Source organism: Sceloporus occidentalis, unplaced genomic scaffold (genome assembly GCF_023333645.1).
Source record: "Sceloporus occidentalis isolate IW3139 unplaced genomic scaffold, rSceOcc1.0.p SCAF_48, whole genome shotgun sequence".
In the NCBI taxonomy this organism is placed as follows: domain Eukaryota; kingdom Metazoa; phylum Chordata; class Lepidosauria; order Squamata; family Phrynosomatidae; genus Sceloporus; species Sceloporus occidentalis.
This window is the reverse complement of record NW_028317028.1, coordinates 6,377,542-6,394,421: the sequence shown is the minus strand read 5'-3', so window position 1 is coordinate 6,394,421 and position 16,880 is coordinate 6,377,542. Positions and strand designations below refer to the sequence as shown.

Sequence of the window (16,880 nt, the reverse complement as noted above, 5' to 3'; positions counted from 1 at the left end):
CCACATGCATCAATGGGCCTTGGCCACTCATGACCCTTTAACTGGTTCACAGTTTTTTCTTCCTTGGACCACTTTTAACCACTGAAGACCAGGAATATTTTGGAAAACTTTATAACTATTGAAACCTGGACTTTACATGGACTTGATGATCATCTACTTACCTTTGTAAAGGACACTGCTCTTACGCATAACCCAGTCGTTATGCCTACTTGTTTAAGCTCCAAAGACGAAAGAGAGTATGGATTTTTGACGAGTTTTCATTTTCTAATACACTTGTGAGTGCAACAAATATCTCTATTTTTATTTTTTTCGTACGAACTTATTACACTATATTTGTTTTATTTTATTTTTTCCCACATATCTATGCGCCCCGACCTTTGCCCATACACTTCACAAGAGCAGCAGTTTGGGAGATGCTCCGACCCAGTCTTCTAGCCATCACAATTTGGCTCTTGCCAAAGTCGGTCAGATCCTTACGCTTGTCCATTTTTCCTGCTTCTAACACATCAGCTTTGAGGACGAAATGTTCACTTGCAGCCTAATATACCCCACCCACTAACAGGTACCATGATAACAAGATTATCAGTGTTATTCATGTCACCTGCCAGTGGTCATAGTGTTATGGCTGATCAGTGTGTATATATCCCCTTGATGACAATTGCCGGTCTGGGCACGTCACGGAAAAACAAGTCGTTTACGACAAATGACGTGCAAGGACCGTCATTTGTTAAAACGGATGAAAAAAATCGACCCGTGATCGATTTTTTTTTTCACCCAAACGGTGTTGCTGTAATGCCTTGACCTCGAGGCATTCAGCATCGCCACGATTGGCACCAGGGGCCATGTCTGGCCCCTCCCCGGGGCCAGGGCCGGCCGAAGACTTAACGCCGCCTGGGGCGAAGTTTAAAATGCCGCCCGACGCCGGGGGGGGGCGGCATTATCTACCCGCCCCCCACCGGTACTTACCCTTAAACAGTCCTGCGGCGAGTCTCCCTGTGCTGCCACGGTGCCAGCTTGTAATGCTGAGCGCCGGAAATTCACGTCACTTCCGGCGCTCTGCATTACAAGCCGGCACAGAGACCGAACAGGGAAACTCGCCGCAGAGGAGAGAGAGAGGGGCGCCGAGCGGGTAAGCGAAAACCACTCGGTGCCCCTCTCTCTCTCCTCCGCTTCAAAAAAAACAAAAAAAAAACCGCTTGGGGCGGCAAAGTGCGCCCCTTCTGAAATGCCGCCTGGGGCAATTGCCCCAGTCGGCTCCATTGTAGGGCCGGCCCTGCCCGGGGCGTCAACATCCGCCATACAATGTATGGCGGCGGATGCCCGTTTTAAAAGCGTTTAGGAGGCGATCAACGTTCACCTCCTAAACTTAAATGGTGTCGCTGGAATGCCTCGATCAGGAGGCATCCAGCGACACCAAACACTTACCCCAGGATGGACTGTGACCGCTCCGGAGAGCGGTCGCAGCCGCAGCTGCACGCAGTCTTCACCATCCGCAAGATGGCGGCGGCCCGGGAAAAAAAACAATAAAGATGCAAAAGTTCGCTAGAAGGTCTCCAGACCCTCTAGAGAACTCTGGCTCCACTTGCAGTTTGAATACAGGTACTGCATTCAACCATGCAAGTCAATGGAGCCCAGCTTTCTAATCACAGTGTGATTAGTAAAAATAAATAAAAAAATAAAATTAATAATAATTAGAAAAATATAGTAAAAAATGTATGATTTGATGAGGTAAATTGAATTGGCCGGGTTCAACAATGTCCCAATTAACACAGGGGGAAGGATGGCCACACATCTAATTTCCAATTAGAAAAATGCACACGTACCAAATGTGGCCTTTTAGTTCCCCCAAAAAATTACAAACCCATGAATGTGGGGTATTACTGTACTCAGGAGATGTTGCTGAACACATATTGGGGTGTCGTGTGACAGCGGCATATACCAGGAGCTGTAAATTCATACATAACATAGGTGTGTGGGGGAAAAATACACACAAAAGAATACTACTGCAAACTTTGAAAAAATTCTGGTGGTAAAATGTGTGCATGCAAAGAGTTAAAATACCAGCATTTTAAATACCCTGGGGTGTATATGGTTTTGTGGGCACACTGAAATGGCCTGGCTCAAAGATGTACCAAATAGGGCATGGGCAGTGGATCCCCAAATGCCAAAGTTCAACGTTGAAAAATGCTCATGCCCCAAATGTGCCCCTTTTGCCCCCAAACAGCCAGGCAAAATCATTCATGTGAGGTATCGCTGTACTCGGGAGATGTTGCTGAACACATATTGGGGTGTTTTGTGATAGTAACATATATGAGAACCTTTTAATTCATACCTGAAGTAAAATGTGTGTGACAAAACAAATGCAAAAAAATGACTATTACAAAATTTGACAAAGACTGGTGGTAGATATGGTGCATAGAAAGAGTTAAAATACTAGCATTTGAAATACCCTGGGGTGTCTAGTTTTCAAAAATATATGGCTTTATTGGGCATATTGAAATGGCCCGGCTCAAAGATGTACCAAATAGGGCATGGGCAGTGGATCCCCAAATGCCAAAGCTCAACATTGAAAATGCGCATGCCCCAAATGTAGCCCTTTTGCCCCCAAACAGCCAGGCAAAATCCTTCATGTGAGGTATCGCTGTACTCAGATGTTGCTAAACACATATTGGGGTGTTTTTTGATAGTGACATATACCAGAACCTGTTTATTTATACCTAAAGTAAAATGTGTGTGAAAAAACAAATGCAAAAAGAATTACTACCATAAAGTTTGACAAAGGCTGATGGTAGAATTAGTGCTTGGAAAGGGTTAAAATACTAGCATTTGGAATACCCTGGGCTGTCTAGTTTTCAAAAATATATGACTTGATGGGGTAAATTGCATTGGCCGGCTTCAAAGATACCCGAAATGGCACATGGGGGGAAGAATTACCAGATTTGGAAAAAATGGCTTTGAAATAGCAAAACGCTACCTGTACTTATTGCCCCATAATATGTAGAAAAAAGCAAAAAAACATAAAAACATTGGGTATTTCTGAACTCAGGACAAATAGTAGAATCTATTTAGCAGGTTTTTTCATTACCTTTTATAGATTTTTATAAATTTTTCACCATATTTTATACTTTTTTTAATAGTAAATATGATACAATCAAAACAATGTCATCTAAAGAAAGCCCTTCTTGTCCTGAAAAAAACAATATCTAATGTGTCTGGGTTCAGTAAACTGGAAAGAAGAAAATTACAGCTAAACACGAGCAGCGCAGAAATGTTAAAACGGCCATTGTCACGAAGGGTACAAAAAGTAAAATCAGCCTTTGTCACGAAGGGGATATATATATATATATTTATTTATTTATTTCAGTATGTGAGTCTCACTAGTTCATCTTTAAGGATTATCTGCCAGAGCGCTACCCCCGGTGGCATAGCAGTAACTACACTGTGCTGGCTCCTTTAGCTTGGGAGGCAGATAGATAGCGGGGTCACATTAAGTGTGTGTTTGTGTATCTGACCATGAAACGCAGCTCCCAGTGGTGGTGTCCTTCTTTGTCTGGCCCACTGTCATGAATTGGGGAAAGAGGAAAGCAAACACCCCGGCATCTGGCAAAACCATCCTCCATTAGAAAACGCAATGAAATACTTTGCTACTTTGGATTTGCATTTTGTACAGCAAAGGAATGTGGTTCAAAATTCCAGCAATCAAGGGCTTGTATTACAGTGGTATTAATATTTGTTGCTGTAGGGGGAACTATCGATCCAAGAGATTTTCCCAACTGTTAGGCTGAGCTTCTATACTGTTGCTTATTATACGTGTTTCACTGTTCTTTGCTTTGTAAAATACATACAAACACTTCAGGAAAGCCTAAAGCATGTGAACATCATTAACAGCTCTGAATGCAAACTTATACATCCAGAAACAAAAGCTTTCTTGGACGTTTGTAACCTTTAAATCATACAATATAGTATTGATTCACGTACATATTTTGGTTCAGGAGGTAAGCTTCAGAAGGGCGTATTCTGACCTAGGCCGACTAGGACTAGGATAGCAGCTCCAAGGGAGCAATCAATCAGACTCCCTGTAGCATGGCTGCCAGTGTTCGGCAAGGTGGCCATCACAAAGAATTCCAGAGTCTGCCACTCAGACCACCGGAAATCAATAACCGATGGAGAGCACCAGATAGCAAATATCCTCCATACGTTATTCTGCAAGTGTACAATTTTTTTTTAATAAGTAAAAAGAAAAAATGTTTTCACACTGTTGATGTTTAGTTATTTGGGGGGAAGGTACAGATGTATTTGCCTGGACCCCCCATTACTTGCTTTCTGCTGTTGGCACGGCTCTACACACTGCACCCACGCAAGCATTAAAGTTGATATTATTATTATTATTAATGTTTGTGCATAAATGCCAATATAATGAATCCAGTAAATAACCACACAATTCTCATGTGTATACAGTGGTTTATACCCATAGCTAAAGAGACTTTAAAATGTGTGGATAAAGAGCACCACCTTGTGTTTGTATACATATTTACAGTTAAAGCTAAAATACAAAAAGAACATTTTCCAAATTTCACCAGTTTTGTGTAAAATAATAAACATGCCATCGTAGTTTAACATTATGAATGTCAACATCGAGGCCAGTTTATGGGACATGATGCACTTTTCAGTTTTCCATGTCTCTGGTTGTTGGTCATTTGTTCCACACAAAAGTACTTGGCTGAAAAGGTCCTTTTTATGCATGAGTTCACCTAATTTATTTGTTAGCTTGCTCATGAGATATAAACACACAACAAGACAGGACATAAAATAACATAAGTTGAAATACTTACCTTTACATCATTAACCCAGGGGTTTTTGGTACCTCAAGTCCCGGAGCAATTCTGCCATTTTTGCGGTATGTCAGTTCCCCTTTCCTGCGATTAGTGTACCCATGTAAACTTTATATTGTTTTTCAAGGAGAGAGAGGGCTTTCATTTGATATGATAGTTAGATAATTAGCTGAAAATTTAGGATGAGAAATTTAGTAAAAACTAGCAAAAAAGAAAAAAAAAACTAATTTTTTATATATTTTCCCCTCTGAATCCTCACAAAATTCAGTAGTGTTGGAAAATCCCCTCCAACTTTATCAATTTAGATGTCCATACTTTCCCAGCACCTATAGGGAACATACTATAAGGTGTACATTATTCTTTACAAAGCAGTAGAATTTTTACATTAGGTATGATCGGATTGCAACTCTAATTGTAAACAACAACAAAAAATACCCACAAAAGTGTATATTTCTGTAAAGCGGACAACCCAGACTATCCTATCAGGGGTATTTGGGAGCTCTTCACAGAGCTATTTGGCCACCAATCACTGTCAAAGGTGGCCGCAGAAATGCTGTGTTGCTTAGATTGTTTTGCACAGGGCATGTGTTACGGCAGAGAAAACTGGCCAAGATTGGTTTCTTACTCACCCTTCCTGCAATCCCCCTGCACCGATCACACTGTGATCTGTATGCAAGTCCCCACAGACTTGCATACAGATCACAGTGTCTGAGATCAATGCCTCATCGGAGGGATCGGATATCTAAGCAGGGTCTAGACAGACACGGCAGGTGATATCCTGTGCTCCAATGACCTTCCGGGTGACGTGACCTGGAAGGGAATGCCCAATGGCTTGATTGGGCATTTAAAACTAACAGCTGTTACAGCAATGCTGGCTACTGCTGACAGAGGGGACAGAGACTCAAACTACAGCATGATCTCCCGTGTGCTGGCAAGAAGGTCAGGACGTATCGGTAAGTCCAAAGGAGACTGAAGGGGTTAAGGGAACATTATACACTGAAAATTATCATTTATGGACGATATTCAACCAATCAAAATACATAGAGGATTTTATAAGGAGCATATTACTGCACGTATCTGAGGAAGTATTAAGCGAAGTGCGTTGTATGTAGGGCTGCAACTAACGATTATTTTTTCTCTTAATCGGATAAAAAAAATGAATGTAAATTTTTCATTTATTTAAAATAATTTAATAAACAAATGATGTTAAATACAAACAGCATAAAAAAAACTTTGATAAAATGCATTTCTTGTCTTTATTTCCCAGCCAGCCCCCCCCCCCATTTATGCACATTTGAGCTCCCACATATGCCATGCTGCCTCCCACTCCACTGTGGCCCGATACACCACTCCATCCTCCCCAGACATACCACACTGCCTTCCCCACATGCCTTATATACCCCAGTATGCCTTATACCCCCAGATATGTCACTCCATCCTCCCGAAATATGCCTTATACCCCCCAGATATCTCATAGTCCCCTCATAGAGTCACAGACCTGTTCACATCACACTGACACCAAGTACTGGGTTAATCTTCACTGCCCCCAGGATTTAGATTCCGCTTAGTTTGCCCCCCCCCTTTACCTCGAACTGCACCTTAAGTTAATTTTATTAAATTAACCCTCAGTCCTCATTAAATTAACCCTAAACACCCCATTAACCACAACTGCCCCTAAATTAACCCTAAAAACCCCATTAACCACAACTGCCCCTAAATTAACCCTAAAAACCCCATTAACCACAACTGCCCCAAATTAACCCTAAATGCCCCATTAACCATAGCATCCCCTAAATTAACCCTAGACTCCATCAACCACAGCATCCCCTAAATTAACCCTAAAGACGCCATCAACCACAGGATCCCCTAAAATAACCCTAAACCACAACTGCCCCAAATTAACCCTAAACATCCCATTAACCACAACTGCCCCTAAATTAACCCTAAACACCCCATTAACCATAGCTGCCCCTAAATTAACATCCCCTAACTTTCAGCAGCCCAATTATTAATTCTATTTAGATGTGTCACAGCCATGTGGTTCTGGGAGAAGGGGCGGGGCCAGTTGTCAGTGATTACAGGGAGGGACTGGTAAGTAGTAACTGCTGCTGTGAGTCACTGAAGCGGATTATTTAATGAGGGGTATTTTTCAGAGCCCTCATTTTATAATCGATAAAAATCGATTCAACTAATCGATAAAATTCATTGGCAACAATTTTCATTATTGATTAGTTGTTGCAGCCCTACTGGACTCCCTCAAGGCAGTATACGCAGAAGACAGAAAACCGTAAGGTAAGTAGAATATTTATTCGATAAGTAAAGTTTCTTACATTGGAGATTCCACGTTCCCCAGCGAGTGTATAACTAGTCCATATAGCAACATCCAGCTAATGGCAGATATCAGTACCCAGTGGCTCCGCTGATTGTCACTAAACCACAGTATGATCTGATTTTATAACACGCAACACTGGCACACTTGTTTATTATAGGTTTCTTTTATACTAGCACATCACTATTTGTTTTTGATTTAACATAGCGAGTCAGGGCTTGTACATCAGTGTCTGACCTCTCAAATGCTTTTTCAGCTGAATGGATACAAATATACCCACAGACACAACAAAATCCTGTGGAAAGCCTTCGCAGAAGAGTGGAAGCTCTTATTGCTGCCAAGAGATGGGGGTCCAAGCCCATATTAATGCCCACGATTTTGGAATGAGACATCCAACAAGCTGAAATAAGCACGACAGGAGGGTGTCCATATACTTTTGGTACAGAGCTGTACCAGTTTATGCGGTTTGTTTTTCCACATGCAGGCACCAACATATTTCATACTTTTAAAACACTGAAGGTTTTTGTGAACTAAAAAACTAGCGTATATTTTAAATTAATCTGCAAAAAAACCTGAAACCTATAACCTATAAGACATTGAGGTACAGCAAACATTCAAGTTTTGTAACTTCTCCCATATCTTATCTTACATGAAGCAATTTTATTTTGTTGAGTAATTGTTTATTATTGAACAGGCACTGCCATCATCAGCTCTTTTTAAATAAATTAATTTTATTGACATTGGCTATGGACTGGTCTTTGTCCATCAGTATAATTGTCATGGAGATGGAATCTGACACTTATTCCCAATCCAGAAATTCTCTTCACCTTCTACCTTCGTGGGAGGCGCTATCATGTTTAGTATAAATAAATGACATAAATAGAAGGGATTTTTTTACTTCCATTTTTGTAACACTTAAGTCCCACTACCCAGATGTACCCACTTACCGACCATAAATAACCGGGGGGTGAAGAATCCCAATTAGCCATCTACTCAACGGATTTCAAGTCAACAGTTTTAACTTCCAAGTATCCACTTTCAGAAGCTAGTTTCCCTTGAAACACAGGTTGGCAGTTTAGACTAAGTTTCTCAACTGCCAACAAATAAGCCACTTTATCATTTATATAATCATTTTTGTGCCATTTACACAACTACATACATTTGCCCTTTATTCACTAGACTTGGGAGTTCTGGTTTTAACTGCACTATACAGAAGCAAGCTTCTGCCAATGAACCAAATAGATTAGGAGGCTTTACACCAAGTTATTTGAATAAGGTATATATTTCAAGACTGCTACACGCTAGCATGCATGTTGCCATTACCTGAATACAATTAATGCTCATTTCAGCACCACAGCAGCTTTCCATTTATATTAAGTGCTTAGTACAAGACCTAAAGAAAAGCGGAAGTGTGAAAGTATGTTATTAGCAATATACGAAAGAACATGGTGTGGTAGTCGAAATACATCTTTATTATGATCTAAACGAAAAAGGTATGGGAATGACAGTAACAAACATGGTTCACCACTGAATATTGTGATGTGACTGTAGCAGTCTTAACTTAGATTTTAAATTGGGGAAGAATATTTGCAGTCCCAAACAGCTAAATACGCAGGTCCAAAATATGAAGGAAGGAAGGAATTTTGTTTTTTTGAACTGCCACATTCACTCCAAAGCCCATTCATCTCCTTCAGCATCCCAAAAGATTAAGCACATGTTCTGCTAGATAATAAAGTGGCAAACACGCTGCACCACCGACATCACAGGACAGTTGCCTATAAAACTAGACTTCTGACGCTGGGCTCCAGCTTCGTTTGCCTCACAGATCATCATCTTCATCTGGCAATGCAGTGGTTTGAGCAATCTGATGAGAGAGAAGTACAAGCCATATGAGCTACTAATTGGAAAATGGATTCACTGAAGAAAATCACAATGAGATTTCAGAGTTGTAGTTGTATATCCATGTGCCTGTTATTTTTTACTATTAAGCCTTAAACAAGGCTTCTCCAAACCCATTATAAAGTTTACTGCTTTTGAAGAGATGGATACACACATATACAGATTATATATACACAGATGTAATATATATATATATATATATATATATATATATATATATATATATATATATATATATATATATATATATATATATATATAGGGCTGCAACTAACAATTTTAAAAATCGATTAGTTGGCCGATTAATCGGATGAAAAAATTTCTCAATTTCAAATAATGTAATAAAAAATGTACAATTTACACTTTCATCTCTTTATCACAATGGCCTCTCTCTATTCACCTTCTTATTTTACTGACATAATAAAAGCTACAAGAACCCAAACAGTGTTTCTCAAACTAGGTTTTAATACAAAGTTATTAGTAAATATTAATTCATATGTTAACTATTTTTCATATTTAATAAAAACTGAGAAAAAAAGCCTTGTTTACATTTTTTTTTTTATTTACCAAACTGCCCCCGGTTATGCACATCTGACCCCCAGCTTGCCACTCTGCCCCCATATATGCCTTATACCTCTTATATGCCAGTGATATGCAACTGAGCCCCCTGTTATACCTTTTACCCCAGATATGTTTCATGGCCCCCTGATATGCCCAATATCAATATGCCTTATACGCCCTATATGCCCTGAAATTCATAATACACCACTATAACTCACCCATACACCACTCCGGCCCCTCCCCCTCCCATACACCACTGGCTCCTCCCCCTCCCATACACCACTCTGGCTCCTGTCAGCCACAGAGGTTCACAAGACACCAGGGAGCCGGGTAGAGAAGCAGAGTGCCGTATGGGAGGGGGAGGAGCCAGAGTGGTGTATGGGAGGGTGGCTCCCATACACCCCTCTGACTCCTCCCCCCTCCCATACACCGCTCTGCCTCTCTACCCGGCTCCGTTACTGACAGGAACTTTCACTGCAGCTTCATAGAAGCCTCAGCGTAAGTGAAGGTGAGTAACGGAGGCTGTCTGTGCGATGCAGACCCCCACCGGCTGACAGAGGATGACCCTCTGTCAGCCGGTGGGGGTCTAAACGATGCGGACAGACAGCCTCCGTTACTGCCCTTCACTTAAGCTGAGGCTTCTATGAAGTCAGTAACGGAGCCGGGTAGAGAGGCAGAGTGATTTATGGGAGGGGGAGAGAGACAGAAGTGAGAGACCGGCCGACAGTGAGGGGAATCCAGGTCCCCTGCAGCGTTGCGGGGCATCTGGATTCTAGTGTTATAATCCAATCTCTGTTTGAGGTCGGATTATAATTTTTATAAATCGATAAAAATCGATTCGATTAATAGATAATGAAAATCGTTGACGATTTTCATTATCGATTAGTTGTTTCAGCCCTACACATATATACATACATTACATATATACTGTATTTGCTCGATTATAAGACGACCCCCCAAAATCTAAATATTAATTTAGGAAAAAAACAAAAAGCCTGAATATAAGACTACCCTATAGAAAACAGTTTTACTAGTAAATATTAGTGCATGTAAACAATTTTTTCATATCTACTAAAAGCTATGATTGAGAAATATATATATTTATTTATTTTTTTTATTTACTTTTATTTGCCAACCTGCCCCCCAGTTATGCACATCTGCCCCCTGGGTTGCCACTCTGCCCCCAGAAATGCTTTATACCCCCTATTTGCCACTCTGCCCCATGATGTGCCTTTTAACCCTCTATATGCCAGAGTGGAACCTGGGGATGATAGGAGTGCGAGTACAGCCTCCCTATGCCATGCTACCACCACCACCCACATCCATGCCATCATACACACACATTCACAAACATTTAAATACTCATTCCATTAATCACACATACTCGCTCAAAAAAAAAAAATCACAGTATTCTGCTTACCTGTAAATCCTGCTCATACTGTGCTGCCAATGCTGGATCCATAACAACCTCTGGTGGTGCAAGGGCAGGCATGGCTACAAACTCAAGATTGGGATCGCCTATCAGTTTTCTGGCAAGCCAAAGGAAGGGCTTCTCAAAGTTGTAGTTACTCTTGGCAGAAATGTCATAGTACTGGAACACAGGAGTTTAACATTAGTCAGTGTGCACATTTTATAGGGATATAAACACACATGCAGCTAGTCACTGTATCTGGATTTATATAAACACAAAAATATGTTCAGTGCTGTGTAGCAACTTGTATGTGTTGGTAGATTGAATGGTTTTCAGAAATGACTCAGTTTCCACTAGTGATCTAAAATTTGAAGGATCAATCATTTGAGATATGGTTGCTATAGGCTTAGAAGTCTTCCAATATCACATTTTGCATAAATGTTTTTGTGGTTGCCCGTTTTAGGCCAATTAAATTTTGGTTTTAACAGAAGGCTAATGTACAGGGCTCAATAGCTGAAAGCAGAGTTAAACCATGAAACAGTCACAAGATGACCAGGATTACTATTTTATTAACCAGATTTGCTTGTTGGCCTCAATAGTAGAAGATCTGTAAATGCTTGCTAAACCCTCAGTTCCTACACCAATGCCATGAAATGGTATCCACTGGGTAATGCTTATAACTTACCTGAAGATTCTTCTTCCTATGAAAGACAATTGATTTGGCTTTAACTTTCCTGTCTTTTATGTCCACTTTGTTGCCGCACAGGACAATTGGGATGTTTTCACATACTCTTACAAGATCCCTATGCCAGTTAGGTACATTTTTGTATGTAACTCTGGATGTAACGTCAAACATGATGATGGCACACTGGGCTAGAAGACAGGATAAAAGAACATTAGGAATTATTGTGAGGCAGCAAACCTTATATTTCAAAAGTCATAAGGATATTTCCATTAAGGATGGCACAAGTTTTTTTTGTGGTGTTAAAACCAGTTCTTCTGCAAGATCCAAAGTGTTAGCTTAAATGACAAAAAGCCACACTACATCTCCTACACAGGTGTAATGTTATGGCTGAGTCTACTGTTACACTAGAGTAAAAAAAATTCTATTAACACTGCTTACCTTGAATGTAGTAACCATCCCTCAGACCACCAAACTTCTCTTGACCAGCTGTATCCCACACATTGAACTTAATAGGACCTCTATTGGTATGAAACACCAGAGGGTGAACTTCAACACCAAGTGTTGCTGTTAAGAAAAAAAAAATATTTACCACAATGCAGTAGCTAGAGGTAGGCAATGATGATTTTCCTAATCGTTTGCATACTTTACTGTTGGAAGCATAGCATTGTCCAAAATGTATTGGTATGCTGAAGGGAGTGCACCAGACATTTTGAGAATGCTATGCTTCTAACTAGGGAAGGCCCTTTCCTATTCCAGCATGACCTTGTCTCCAGTAAACAAAAGCTCCATAAACAAATGGTTGGGTGAGCCCTGACCTCAACCCCATCGAACACCTGTAGGATGAACTGGAATGGAGATTGTAAACACGGCCTTCTCATACACCGCTGCCTGACCTCACAATTGCTCTACTGGGTGAATGGGCAAAAATCCCCACAGAAACACTCCAAAATCCTGTAGAAAAACCTGTTATGGTGAGGTGTCCCAATACTTTTGCCCATATAGTGCATGTCTAAAGATAAGGTACTGTTCCTACCCAAGCACACAGAAAAGACAACATAGCATACAACTAAAATGTGGAAAAAATATAGCCAATAGGAATAAACTAAGACGGCTCCAATGGTCAAAGCCGAGAGAAAATCTGCGACATATCCCAAGATTCCACTCACCTACATATTTCTTCTCAAATTCACCGGTCAAGTGACGCTTCACAAATGTTGTTTTGCCAGTACCACCATCTCCAACCAGAACCAGCTGAGAGAAATAAGATTGACACAATTTAAATGATCAGCCACACAAACATTTAACCCACGAATTTAAGTTAATCTACTTTTTTCTTTTTTACCTTAAACTGCACTTGAGGCTCTCCTTGGGCTGCCATAGTTTGTCTGAAAGAGAAAGGAGTTGCACTGTCATTATGATTTTCATGGTGTCAGCAGCAAATAGGGCATATAATAGACCAGTCATGCCCCAAAGGCAGCCAGCATTAAACCTCAGTCAACAACATGCTGAGGGTGTTAATCGCCCCACACCACCCCTCCAAACTATACATTCCTCCAGCACACTGCTAAAAAGGAGCATTGTACATTACAACACATTGGCTGTTCCACTGCAATACAGTGAAGGATTATTAAAAAGGTCTAAAGTGACTCAGTCAGGTAGAAGGGAGTCCTCATAACACATGAGGTATGATAGATACATGTCCCATTAACGAAAAGTTCTGCCAATTAGCCAAACAGGAGAGAAACCTTATGGTCAACGCAGAGAGATACTACAGCACACTCCCACACACAGCTTTTTCAGGACTCGCATCAGCTTAGCTTGACCGATAATGGATCCCACACAACATTAAGAGTGACTTTACCCAGGGTGGACTACACCAAAGAGCAAATCAGTAGCTACACGTCATGGATACGAATGTGGCATACAGCAATGCGTTACTACAACAAAAAAAGGTTTCATACTTAACCCAAATTCACAAAAAAGTCCAGCAATACTGTTCTAAGGCGAAGCCCTGATTTAGCTATAAGTATCCCCAGAATGACGAGAACTAAACTACCGACTCGCTCAAGGAGTATGTTACGTGAAGAGTGTAGGTTAAACAAAAGACGCGGGAGGCCGCGCAGCCACCGCATGTCCGAAGCGGGTCTATTGGGGTGGAGATAGCGCAGTTGTGTGGGTACACACAAGGCCAGCGCCATTTCCCTACCCACGAGGATACCGATGAATGGTTCCTAATGGCGGTTGCGTGCTTCCTGTCTAGTAACCGAACCCAACCCGGGAACTGGTTCCCCAGAGTTTCTCGCCATCAGGCACCCCTCCTTCCTGTCAGTAATGGCGGGAAAGGATACTATCCCCACCAACGAAACTGCTCACTAGCAGCCAACAGGCGGTTAACTACAGATCCCTCAGTCGTGTCTAGTCACGGGCTTCGGGAAGGCCCAAGTACGGAGCGCGGAGAAAGGAAGTTGTCGGCAAGGTACGGCCTTTCAGGTTTCGGGCTAACACTACCAGCAGGTAGGGCATTAGATTACTGCGCATTTAAAATCTTTTATGGCTGCTCAATTACAATTAAACAAACCAAGCAGCGAGAAGGCAGAAAAGCGCGCCAACGCTCTAAACCTGATCCGCCGTTTCGTGACAGGGGAGCCGCCGCCCGCTGCCGTCAGACTCACCAAGAAAGAACACCGCCCAAACCTATGGAATCGGCGGTAAGAAACTGAAGATCGTACTAGGATGTGACCGAGACGCTGAACTACAAAGGATGGTCGCGATGCAGCACGGATTGTACGACGAAAGCCCAGGAAGTGACTCCCGCGAGTTTGCTCTCACCTTCCAGAAGCGTCTGTGAAGCAGCGAAAGAAAATGGCGGAAGCAGGATTCAAATAGCAGGGCGCGCGCTGGGGGGCGGGACAGTGTGTGACTGGGATTTGACGTCACTGCAGCTTAGCACTGCGGGCGGAAAAGGGCGGGAAGGTTTGGATGTGAGGCGCGCCAGAATGAGAAAGGAAAGGGGCCTAAAAAAAAATCACAACGTGGTTTAAGGATTTAGATGGTGCACAGGACCACTTCGTTGTTTTGTGTTCTTCATAGTGAGTTAAACGAACGCTAGAAGTCATATAAGGAGCATCACAATTGTATTTGACCTGCCATTCATTAAACCTTAGAAAAAAATACACCAAATGAATAAACTTACTTAAAATGTGCACGTTTTATTTCAGAGGAATATGAAGACAAAGTAATTCTTTGTGCAACTACAAATTCATAATCTGTCTAGATTGGAAAATCTTTTGAGCAGGGCTCTCTTCACCTTTTGTTTCTGTAAATACAAATTGTTAGTGGATTACGTTACATTACAGTAGGGGGCAACGCCATTATTCAACAAACAATTTAAAATAATATTGACCATAAAACATGCTGGCCCTGCACTTGTGAGCTTACAATTAGGCGGTTGAAATTACAGTATGAGAGAACTGCTTGGGTGCGTAATTTGAATGTAGTGACGGTGATGTAACTATGTTGATCTTGCGCATGGGCATGACAGATGTCTTCAGTAGAAACATAGAATTCGACCCAGGTAAGTACCATTTAGCCCATCTAATGTGCTTATTTTTCCTTACATAAAGATTCAGACCTTAATCAGTTCTTGGTCTCATTTTATGTTAACCCTTTTATACCATGTCTTAAACCATGATTTCCCTTTTCTATATTTGATTAACCTGCACAAGTTATTGATCATTGTGTTCAGGAGCAGTAGGATCTTCTTTTAAAGATCACAGAAATACATAAAACATAATAATTATTAGTGATAATAGATTCAAAAAAGCAACATCTCCTGATTAAAGCCATACCCCACATACATACCTCAATACATACCATATTTGCTCGGTTATAAGACAACCTCCCAAGATTTGAATATTAATTTATACACCCCTATATGCCACTCTGCCTCCCTGATATTCCTTTTAACTCTCTATATGCCACTCTGCCTCCCTGATATTCCTTTTAACCCCCTACATGCCACTCTGCCTCCAGAAAGCCCTTATACCTCCCATATGCCACTCTTACCCTCCTCCGACTTACCAGTGCTTCTCTAGACTTGTCCCCTGTGCTTCAGATTCCTTGGTGTCTAGTGGGGGCAGCCGGTGAAGGTCTGAGCGATCCCTGCAGGCAACCGCCGCTGCTGCATGCTGGCATTTCTGCCAGGGCTTCTATGAACGAGCACCGGATGCTGCAAGGGATCTGGATCTTAGTCTTGTAGACAGACCCGTCTTTGAGGTCTGATTAGAAGACGGCCTTGAATATAAGTCGAGGAGTATTTTTCAGAGCATTTGCCTTGTCTTATAATCGAGAAAATACGGTATTTATATGGGTTCAAGAGGGCCACATCTTTTCTTCACATTTTTTTTTCTTCTATATCACACTTTTTGAATACTATTGGCTTAAAGGGTTTGAAGGGTAGTGATTTATTGTAACATAACAATTTGACTTACAGAAACAACAGGTCAGGAGGGCCCTATTGGGCTAAAGGGCTTTTGGATGGGGCTTTTCAATCCTCACTATAACTGATTCCTGGAAGTTAACTGGGCCCAGGCTTTATTGCAAGTATGAAAAAAGAAACTTAGAGTAGGTGAGCTGTGGATAATAAATCACTAAATCAATAAAAATCAATATGTAAAACGTGTTGTTCACACCCTGTGATATCAAAAATTAATATAAAAAAGGCACCTGATGAAGCTGTGATAGAAGCGAAACGCGTAGTGCTACTGTTTTTTTCAACCTCCGGACATCCTGTGAGACGTCACACAAGAACCCGGAAGCAATCAGCGCGCTATAGAAGATAGACGTTCCTTTTGGGACTTCTATGCTGGCTGTATAAATTGGTCCTGTAAGCATATTTATTGTATTTATTTGATGCCGGAATTAAACCTACATATAGAAGTTTATTCTGCGGGACCCTGACTGATCTTATTTACTCTTTATGATCCACGCATATAGCGCTTTATTAGTGCTTGTGTAAAGTGTGAGTTTGATACTGCACAATTTTTCGATCTTATTCATCTTGTAATTAGAGGTTGCGCTATGTATTATTTGTTTTTTTATGTTTCATGTTACGAGTTTTAAATATTCGGACTGAAGATCCTTCCACATTCGGATACATATTGA

General features: G+C 41.2%; 1 protein-coding gene across 1 annotated transcript; it reads right to left on the bottom strand.

Annotated features, from left to right (window-relative positions):
* Window positions 1-8,980: 8,980 nt before the first annotated feature.
* RAN (RAN, member RAS oncogene family) lies at window positions 8,981-13,098 on the bottom strand. Its single transcript, XM_089491062.1, has 6 exons — window positions 13,060-13,098; window positions 12,884-12,968; window positions 12,156-12,281; window positions 11,718-11,905; window positions 11,042-11,212; window positions 8,981-9,025 (listed from the first exon to the last, which is right to left on the bottom strand). Exons 1-6 carry the CDS (start codon window positions 13,093-13,095, stop codon window positions 8,981-8,983), a joined length of 651 nt encoding a protein of 216 aa, XP_089347188.1. The 5' UTR covers window positions 13,096-13,098.
* Between the last annotated feature and the right edge of the window lie 3,782 nt (window positions 13,099-16,880).